Below are 11,549 nucleotides of genomic sequence, written 5' to 3' on the forward strand. Positions count from 1 at the left end.
ATTATTAATTATTGTCAATAATATATTAATATGTTAATTAATTGTAAATTTTTTTAATTAATTAATTATAATAATATACTAATTAATTATAATAATTATTATAAAAATATATTAACTAATAATATTAATACGAATTATTTAATTATAATAATATTGTAATAATTATTGCTATCATTTATTCCAAAACTATAATTATTGTTAATAATATATATAATATATTAATTAATTATAAATGAGGACAAAGTGGCGATTTTTAATTTTGGGAGAGGACAAAATGGTCAATCCAGAGAGAGACTTATTCCCACCCCCTCCCTAGGAAATGAGTCTCCCATTACTCATTTGCAAATTGTGGTGAGCCCCCATGATTTCGACGATTCCCGACTCTATTTTTTGAAGTAAGCATGGTCAATAGTTCCGATTCTGGATTCCAATTCCCTAATCTGGGAAGTTAAGGCACCATAAATGTGAAGAACAAGTTTTGAAATTGTTTAGCATAGTAAAGTTTATAGCTATGCAAGATGGAGTTTGTTTTAATGGTCTACAAAGTAGAAACTATATTAAGTTAAATTTGGCAAATAAAAATTGTCATTTAGATTAAAAAAAAACACACAAACTTAATCTAAAGGATGGACAAATGATTATGTGAAAATTAAAGGTTTGTCTTCGATTTTTTTTCCTCTTATTTAGATAAGTCATTTTGGAAAATGACGAAGGTGATTTGGCATTTTGCATTGTGTTAATATTCATTGTTACCAAAACAAATATGATGCTATTAACCAACATTACACTATTCTAAATTAAAAAAAAAAAACTATTTTTGAAGTTGGGTATTTTGATCATTTCATCAGTTGACGAACAGTCTAGAGATGAAAATATTAACATCAAGTAGAGGTGGTAAAAATACCCGCCCGGTTTGGACCTGGACCGTACCCGGGTGTACCCGGCCCGGGTATGAAGCCGGGTCGGTCTTGGGCATCACTTGATAAACCCGGAACCCGGATTTTATTAAAAAAATTATAAAATATATATTATTTTAAATATTTTATATTTATTTGACTTATTTATTATACATATATAAAGTTTTAAACACTTAAAGTTTATATTTTCATGTCAAATTTTATTGAAATAAATTTAAAACTTATAAAATTATCAAAAAATAAAAAATATATACACATAAAATATTAAAAAATATAAAATCCGGGTATCCGGATTAAAACCCGGCCCGGACTCGGACCCGGACCGGTTGCATCCGGGCAGGGTCCGGTCATGGCAATACCCGGACCCGGCCCGGGGTTTTGCCATCTCTAACATCAAGGGAGGTCTTTGAGAATATGTAGACACATTCTTTCAAAGTGAGAATAGTCTGAAAGTTCAGGGGATGTTTCTAAAAATTACTCCTAAATAAAGGCCCACGATCTGCAAAATAGACTTTAGCAAGATTTAAAAGTTCACATAAAAGAGATCCCCTTTTCTCTTCCCTTCTCGCTTCATTATCTTACCTTAGAACAACCTACTTTGGCGTTAGAGTACCTTTCGTAGCTAGCCCATCCTTAGTCATCAAACACCGTTTGGATAAGGTCCTCAACAATCAACTCTTTCAGTGAAGGTAAAAAGTTAATCTTTTTTTTCGAGGAGGAGGTAAAAAGTTAATCTGTTCATACAGCAACACAATAACTTAGAATTTAAGACATCTAGGCGTTTGAAAATGCATTGACCTTAACTAGTAGATTCTGCTCCTCCTAGATGATTTTCTAGTGTGACAAAGATAAAAACCCCAATATAATCTTCCTAAGATACAATGATGATCCTATTGTATTAAGAATGCAGTCCCAACTACAATAGGAAATAACAACTTGAAGAAGAAATGAATTCTAAATTCTAGAATACATTGACCATTAAACTTTGACCATTGAATTCTATGATTATGTAAACAAAAAAAAGAGATTAAGATTAAATGTAAATCGAGACACCCAACTTCTGCATATGAGTTATTGGAAGTGTAATTTACTAGTTGTTCGCACCTATGTAAGAGATCTTTGGATTGGGCCTTTAGGAAGGCCTATTCGTGGCGAATCTCTCAATTGAGTTTATGAATACTACCAAAGAGTACATCTTTTTAATCTATTTCGTTATTTTCAACTCATATATTATCTCAATTGTCTTTAGAAAAGCACCTAACCTACTTTTAAGCCTATTGGTAGTATGATTGGGTAGGTATAGTTTAAAAAGTCACATCACTAAAATATTTAGTAAAGACTACCAATATAGTTTAGAAGTTTGGTTGATTTATTCTTACATTTGTATGATGAAAGATATATAATATTTTTATTATTGTTGTCAAAAATGTCATTTAAAATTCATATTTACAATGTACAGTATAATATGTATAAATTAATAATCTCTATAATATAATAATTTTTTGCGGTCCCGACTTGGGCCCTGAAACTAAATTAATAATTTCGATAAATTAATAAGATAATAATTTTTCTGAGAACTCCTATATAACTATGTGGTCTCATTTATATCATAAATTAATAATTGTAGAAATTATAAATATTGTGAAATTACAAATGTAACTGACTATGTCAATTTATTAAAATGTGAGTCTATTATAACTTGTTTTTTCTTGAAGCGCAATTCATCTGTCATGGATGATTTTTTAACACCCTTTAAATGAGAAGCCATTGTAATTTAACAAGTTACTATGAAATAAAAGAATATTTTGTGTTTGTTTATATAGACAATAATTTTAACTTAATTCATTGAATATATTTAATTTCTAATTTAGTTCATTGGATATATGACTTAGCTAAATTATGTAAATACATGAATAATCTTTAATTAAGTAGATAAATAGTCAAATTCAATTGATACAATTTAATGAAATTACATTTATTTTAGTTCATTGAATACACTTAGATAAATTTATGTAAATACATGAGTTTAGTTAATCAAGTAGAGTAGGTACATTAGATGAATTAGTTCAAATTCAATTAATACAATTTAATAACTAACATTTAGTTTAGTTTTTGAATACATTTAGATCAATTTATTGTAAATACATGAATTTAGTTAATCAAGTAGATAGGTACATTAGATTAGTTCTAATTCAATTTATACAATTTAATAACTAACATTTAGTTTAGTTCATTGAATACATTTAGTAAAATTCATGAATTTATTTAATCAAGTATACATTATTTATTTGATGAATTTATTTAAATTTTATTGATTATATTTGTAAAATACAATAAATTTTCAGTCAATTAAATGTTAGTTCTTTGTACAGTAAACACACTCTATAAATTAATAAATTATTAATTTATCAATTAATTAATATCTCTCTAAATTAATAATTTTTTATGGTTCCGACATTATTAATTTATAGAGGTTATACTGTACTAATAATTTTTATTGCAGAGCCACAACTTTTTCTTCTCAACAATTGTACTTCTAAGCCACAACAGTTTAATATCAAACAAAGTCTTAACGAAAGATATGTGTCCCCGTAGTTGGAATCACATTAATTAATTAACATTAAGGATATTCCAATATTGTGATTTATTCACACAACTCTACCACATTCCGAGCAGAAAGAAATTAATATGAACAATTGAATATTGACCATGACACATTCATCTATTACTTTTTTATTTTCTCATAGAAATTTACACTGTTGAATCTATTAGATTCCTTGCTAAATTAAACCTGTACAACAGAGTCATTGGTGCAAGATTTTTCAAGCTGATGATGTACACCAGATGGCTTCTTCACAGAACAGCCTGGAGTTGGAGAATACATTTGATGTTCTTTTGCGGTACTGTCCTCTGAATCTGCAGATTTACACAATTGTGTTCTTTCTGTGTTCATACCCAGCAGAAACTTTTTAAGAGCATCTATCATCCAATCATACCGGCAAGATTTGAATGCTTCCTCCACAGAAAGCTGCAAAATTAAATAGTTAGTACAACAAAAGTAAATTCATAATCATTGACTTAATGTATTAATTCATCTAATTCAATAACCACACGTACTGATTATTACTGACCCATATCCTCTTATAGTTAGCTTGCTCTGGCCATGACTCAAGCTCTTCAGTGACTGCCAATGCAAACATATAACCTCTACAACCTCCTTCCTTGCTGTTGCAACTATTCATTCTGCTCTTGCTTCTAAATTCCCATACTCCCAATGGATTTTGCTATAATAATTATGCTCAATAAAATTAAAAGTGGTGCTTCATTCAAACATATTAAGTAAATTTTATTGATAAAGGGAACAGTCATAAGACCCCCAATGTTTGCTTAAATGCATACATTTATAGTGCTGGCAAAGAAAACCCATGCTGGCCCACTATAAGTTTGCAGGATTAGGCCCAACCCTCCATGCTAAACAAGGGTTTAGGGAAAAAAAAAACTCAGGCCAGAATAAGCCCATAGGCTTAGGCCCAACCCTCCACATGAGGAACAAGCCTGACTCTCATTTTTTTAAGAAAATAAATTCATAAATTGAAATAATAAATTAAAATATAAAAACTAATAGAAAAATAAAACTTAATAACTCAAAAATCAATGATGATTCAAAAAATCTAAATTTGTAATACTAAATTTTCTCTTAAATTTTAATTAATTAAAAAAGTATTTAAATTAGAGAATCCTGTAAAAAAATTTAAATTTATAAACTATTATTTGTTTCATTTTCTTTATTTATTATTTTATTTTAAAATAATTATTTTCTTAAATTCATTATTGATTATAAAAATTTATTGATTATTAACTTATTATAAGTTTATAACTATTTAAAAATAATTAAAAATCATATATGAAAGATAAATTTATCCCGACCCTAACTTAGGCCAACAATAAGCCCTGCTCTTATGCTTCCCCTAATATTGACTTCCAAGTATGGGCCCAAGCCAACAATTTGTTATCTCCATATATAAACCACCTTAATTTAAAAAATAATCACACGCATCCCTCTTTGAGTTTAAAAATACTTACTCAAATCTCAAAGTTTGTCCTAAAAAGAATCAAAAAAGCCTCTAAGACAATTTCTAATAGCAATACAGTGGATGTGTATGCCTAGGTAAACTTTGGAAGTCTTGGTGACTGTTCATAATTAATCATCATTAATGCACCAAATAATTTATCTAAATAGATTAAGAGACTTACATCAAGTAATCCTCTGACTCCTGCTTCCTCCAAGGCTTCTCGACATGCAGCTTCACTTACAGTCTCATCGTCCTCCCATCCACCCTGAAAATATAATTACCATTTACCTTTAACTTAATTTTTCATTCCACGTGGCACGTTCTCGGCCTAGATATCCGAAAAATTTCTAACAAAATAAGTAGATAGATAGGTACCTTTGGAAACACAAGATCATCGCGATTAGGTGTGGAAATCATGAGTACAAGAACCTTTTTTTCCATCTTGCAATTTTTATTTTCATCGTTCTTCTCAAACTTGTAAGGAATACACCTATATTGTTCATTTGTTTGCATGGAAATTGAAAAGCAACTGAATTAATAACAACTAAGAAAACTAAGTTCCAGATTTAATGATTAATGTAAAAATTAGTTTTGACATAAATAAAGTCAATTTCAGGGCTGCATTCTATATACTTAGATACACACACCCCTAAATACAATATAGAGAATGAGGAAATAAAACACCATTTAACTAAAAGTTGGAGGAATGAAGAGTCAATGCATAAAAAAGGAAGAGTAAGTTATATAAAAATACACAAAACTTAATTGAGCAAGCAAAAGAAAAAATAAGCTAGGCTTGAAAATAAAATGAAACAAAGTAATAATCAAAACAACAGCAACAACAATAATAATAATACCCAGCCACAAGCCTTAGCTGATCCTCATATCTTTGTCTGAGTCTCCCTTTTCTTGCTTGCAAACTCGCCATGATCATCAAAATTTAATTATCTTCGTATGGCCTAAGCAGAAACTTGATGCAATAATATTGCACAAAAAGAATATGAAACTGATGAGACCATTACCCTTATTGACCAATTCATTTATTGCAAAATGAAACAAAGACCTGTGAAGATGGAAGGACGCGGTTTTTATGCTCTGAAATTATATAGCAAATAGAAAGAGCAGTCAATAACGGCAGCTAAAGCTAATTAAAACATTAATGAATCAAACTGGCTATAGCTAATGTTGGAATGATGAGCTCTTTCAGAGAAACAGCAGGTAACAGATCTTTATATGTATAATGGAAACACTAGTTAAAATAGAAGTAATATTTATATATAATAGTTAAGGAGACCAAATCAACGGAGGGGTCCTGCTGCTTTCCATATTCACGAAACTTCAAAAATCCTTACATGTCTTAATGTTTATTCTATATTTATTGAGCTTATTAATTCGAATGACAATGAGTTCAATTTTGTCACGGCCGTCTTTTGGCCGTGTCTTTTAAGTTTAGATTTGTCGTTTCAATGAGTCTTTTTATTTGACTAGTGAAATTGTTGGGAACGCCCAACACCCACATCTTCTTTATATTTTCCTTTCAATTTTTTTTTTGGTTAAACAAATAATACAATTACATAAGCTGAAACTGATTTTCCAAGTTAAATTAACATGTCAGTTATTGGATCAAACAAAGATATCTAAGGTGGGGACAAAAAAAACTCACTTCATAACTTTGAGTTGCAAAATTTTCGTTATGGAATAACATTATATTATTCAAAGAAAGAATAATTTGGTAATTGGGATATAAATTGAATTGAGCTTACAATGAGGAGCTGATCTAACGTCACAGGGAGGGAAAAATTGTTTCTCCTTAGAAAACAGATTTAATTAATTTCACATATTTTGTTCTTTTTAAATTTAATAACGAATTAAACATCAATTTCATCCTATAAAACAAAAGCGTATACTTGGGTCAACTCTTCAATTATATAAGAGTACTTGACACGTCAATAAGATAACAAGAAGCACAAGACACCAAATGAGAATAGCATGTTGGTCCCATCGGATCATGTGAATGTGTTTGTCATTTGTTTTGTTCAATTGATACCTCTTGAATGGTGTATCTCAACATATCATGAATCAAATCAATTTACTTGATTTCAAAATTGTCTATAAAATTTCTGTGACTCAATGATGTTCGTTAGTAAATTTCTTTTCTAGTTTATATCCTCCTTGGTGTCTTAGAAGTTGGATGAATTGTAAACTTAATCTTTTTGTTATGAATTTGTGTTGTACGTACTTGTAGCTAGAATAATAGTATCGTGGAATATCTTGTTAATTTAAGTTTCTATTCTAATGACTTTTTTTCTAGAGACAGGATTCGTTCTCATATGTTGATAAATTCTTATTTAAAAATGCTAATAACTTTCTTGAGTATTATTTTGGTCAAGTTGATCTTCAATTTATGATCTTTTTTATTTTATTTAAATCTCTATGAAAAGGTAGAGAGAGCAAGCCTGAACCAGCCCTTGAACATTTTCTTTTAGGCCCAAAAGATATTTTGCACCAAACCTTAAAAAAAGCTGTAATCATTCGGTTTAGTAATTAATTTACCTCTCGGTAGATGAAGAGTTGAATACTTTCCTTGTATGTGCTTCGACTTTTACGTAGAAATATTGAGAATTGGTGTTGCCTCTTAAAACCACTCTGATGCTGAAGTAATTTATTGAATTGTGAGCTCAATGGAAGTATATTGAATTGTGAGCTCAATGAAAGTATAAAGTCGTGTTTAGTTTTAAGAAATGCAAGGAGAGAAGAGAAGAAAAAAAGGAAAAGAGTGGAGGTGATGAGAGGAGAGGAGGGTAAAAATTAATTGTTATTATTTGTTTTTACACTAAGGGCCACTTTGGAATTATGGTTACTAATTAAATAAGCAGTTTCTACTGTGCGGATGCAATAAGCAGCTGATTAAAAAAATAACTTAGTGTATGGTAAACGCAGTTGCTGTGAGTTTGAAAAGCAGTGTACATGCGTTTAGTGAATTTTATTACAAACGTGTTATTTTATCATATAATGATTGAAATATATATAAGTTTAAATTACCTTTTATTTTTTTGAAGTATATTTAATAATGTGCAGATGTGTCCTTTTGTTTTTAAAACACGTAAAATTATATTAAGTGAAAAGAACTTAATAATTTGTTACATAAAATATGATAAAAATTCATAAAAATATATAATCAAGATAAAATAAAAAAGTAATATGCATTACTTTCACATTACATTTGTTGTAATAAACACTATGACTATAGAAAAAATATAAAGAGATTGAATGTTTAAAAGGCATGGTTATGAAATTGATTTTAAAAGTTATGGCTAATTTTCATGTGAAATTATTCATAATTTAAAAAAATTTACATAATTATATACAAGTCTTTTTTAATCTTATAATAGAAAATATAAGTTTAATATAAAAAAATATGAACTTATTAGATCAAAACTTTTGAATTGGAGAGAATATATAATAGTCGTAGTGGTACTTGGAAACATTATTTTTGTCACAGATTATGAAATAAACAGCTTATTGAGTTTCAACCTTAATTTCAGGAATAAATTTGAAAGGAAAAGAAATTACATATTTTTTATTTGGGCAAATATACCCATTATCTTCTATGTTAAAATGTTAATATTATTAATAAATAAAAAATAATTAAACTATGAATTAATTCAACCTCAATTACTGATAGCTATTATTATAAGCAAACTCCATCAAAGGCAAGTATGTATCGCCATTACCTTGAAACTGCATGACATATGCTCGAAGCATATCTTTCAAAATATGAATAATCCTCTCTGATTTCAAAATATGTACTAAAATTTAATTTAGTACCCATAGCCTGCTGTAGAGATGGCCAAAACCTAGAAGTAAATCGTGAGTCTCTATCTAAAACAATAGACACAAGAGGTTCATGCAAACGTACTACTTCTTTTACTTACAAATTCACCATTATATCATAAAAGTATGTGCTCTTACAAGGCAGAAAGTGAGCATACTTCGGGAGGTGATCAACAATAACCCATACACTATTATAGCCACTACTAGTACGAGGAAGTCCTATTACAAAATCCATGGTGATGTGCTCCCATTTCTACTCAGGAATAGACAATGGTTGGGATTCTTCCGCAGGTCTTTGGTGTTCTGCCTTAACTTGCTGATAAGTTAAATAGTGTGCTACAAACTCTGTTATTTCTCTCTTGATCCACTACCACTAATAATGCTCCCTCAAAGTACAATACATCTTTGTGCTACCTGGATGCATAGGATATGCCAAATTATATGCTTATTCTAAAATCTGGTTCTTTAAATCTAAGTTATTCAGCACACGGAGTCTACTGCCCATAACTAAAGTACCATCGTCTCTTAGTGAGAAGTCGGTTCGCAGTCTGTTCTTCACATCTTCTTTTATTTTAATCAATTTCAGATCTTGATCCTGTTTCCCTCGAATCTGATTAATCAAAATAGGACCAACTTGAAAATGTGTCAAAAGTGCTCAATTTTGACCCAATGCCAATTCTGTATTCAAAGGCCTTAAATCGATTAATAACGGAAGGTACAACACTTTTAAGTTGGAGATCAAACTCGAAGACTTCCTACTAAGAGCATCAGTTACTATATTCGCCTTTCTTGGATGATAATCGATAATACAGTCGTAATTTACAATCAACTCAACCCATCTACATTATCTCAGATTTAATTCCTTTTGTGTGTATAAGTACTTCAGGCTTTTGTGGTCTATATAAATCTCACAATAGCTCTACATAAATAATGTCTCCAAGTCTTTAAAGAAAACAACACTGCTGCGAGCTCTAAACCATGTGTCGGATAATTTAGTTCATGTTGCTTGAGCTGTTAGGAAGCGTAAATAATTACCTTTCCATGCTGTAGTAATATATAACCTAATCCATGTCTGGATGCATCACTATATACTATAAATCCGTTTGTATCTGATAGAAGTGTAAGACTTGGAGCTGAAGTAAACCTTTCCTTGAGTTCTTGGAAACTCTGTTCACAATCATCTGTCCACTCAAATTTCACTTTCTTCCTTGTCAGTTTCATTAGAGGTAACGCTATCTTGGAAAAACCCTCAACGAATCTACGGTAATAACTTGCTGAGCCAAGAATACTCTTGACCTCGGATACACTAGTTGGATGCACCCAATTCACTACAACTTCTATTTTCTGGGGATCCATATAAATACCATCAATAGAAATAACATGGCCTAAGAATGCAACTCTATCTAACCAAAATTGACATTGACTGAATTTAGCATAAAGCTGCCAATGTCTCAAGGTTTGTAAAGCAATCTTCAAGTGTTCTACATGTTCCTCTTTGCTATGTGAATATATCATGATATCGTTAATAAATACAATAACAAACTGATCTAAATAAGGATGAAACACCCAGTTCATGAGGTCCATAAATGTTGCAGGGGCATTAGTTAACCCAAATGGCATCACTAGAAATTCATAATGTCTACAACGAATCATGAATGCGGTTATGGGTACATCAACATCTTTAATCTCCAATTAATGATAACCCGAACGTAAATCTATCTTCGAGAAGACTGTCGCACCCTGTAGCTGATCAAATAGATCATCAATTCAGGGAAACATGTATTTGTTACAAATGGTGACTTTATTTAACTACCAGTAATCCATTCACAATCTCATAGTTCTGTCCTCCTTCTTCACAAATTATACCGCTGCTCCCCACTAGGGGTGGGCAAAACCAAATCGAAACCGAAACAAATTTAGTTCGGTTCAGTTTTTTTCGGTTTCGGTTTGGTTTTTTTATTTTAAAAAAATCAAATATAGAAATTCAGTTCGGTTTTTTTCGGTTCGGTTCGGTTCGATTTTTGGGTTAAATTTTAAAAAATCCTAACCGAACCGATAATATCATTTGGATCCCTCTCTTTTATAAAATTTTAGTATGACCCAATATTTAGAAAATATTTTCATTTAGAAATTCTATTATGGCCTAACATATTTTGCAAACTTTTCAAAAGGGTCCTTGACCAAAAGTCAACAAGGCAAGATAATATTTTGATCCCTATATTTTTTATAAGTTATGTTATGGCATAGAAACTTATTTTATTTTATTTATATTTTGAGCCAAAAGTTTTGATATTAAAAATAGTGACAATGATTCTAAAAATTATTCAGTTTAGTCCAAAATTTTGTATTTTTTTTCTTTTACAAAATTTTTAAATTTTTTTTATTATACATTGATTATAGTAGGCCTTGTGTGCAAGTTAAGATAAACCGAAAAATGAATTTGTTAATCCGATTCGTTAAGTGAACTGTTACCGAAAAACTGAAACCGTTACCGAAAAATCGAAACCAAACCGAAAAATCGAAACCGAACCGAACTATCAGTTCTGGTTTGGTTTTTATTTTCTCAAAAAACCGAATGGATTTTTTAAATTTATGACCCGAACCAAACCGAAACCGAAAATTTATCCCGAAACCGAACCGGTGCCCACCCCTACTCCCCATGGAGATACACTTGGTCTGATGAAACCCTTATCAACTAATTCTTGTAACTGCACCTTCAACTCTC

General features: G+C 30.2%; 1 protein-coding gene across 1 annotated transcript; it reads right to left on the bottom strand.

The window, feature by feature from the left end:
• Positions 1-3,620: 3,620 nt before the first annotated feature.
• Positions 3,621-6,336, bottom strand: LOC102626931 (nudix hydrolase 12, mitochondrial). The gene is made up of 5 exons (XM_006487515.4): positions 5,848-6,336; positions 5,366-5,480; positions 5,172-5,255; positions 4,049-4,201; positions 3,621-3,945 (listed from the first exon to the last, which is right to left on the bottom strand). The coding sequence occupies exons 1-5, from the start codon at positions 5,922-5,924 to the stop codon at positions 3,703-3,705; spliced, it is 672 nt and encodes a 223-aa protein (XP_006487578.2). The 5' UTR covers positions 5,925-6,336; the 3' UTR covers positions 3,621-3,702.
• Positions 6,337-11,549: the final 5,213 nt, after the last annotated feature.

Source organism: Citrus sinensis, chromosome 8 (assembly GCF_022201045.2).
Source record: "Citrus sinensis cultivar Valencia sweet orange chromosome 8, DVS_A1.0, whole genome shotgun sequence".
In the NCBI taxonomy this organism is placed as follows: domain Eukaryota; kingdom Viridiplantae; phylum Streptophyta; class Magnoliopsida; order Sapindales; family Rutaceae; genus Citrus; species Citrus sinensis.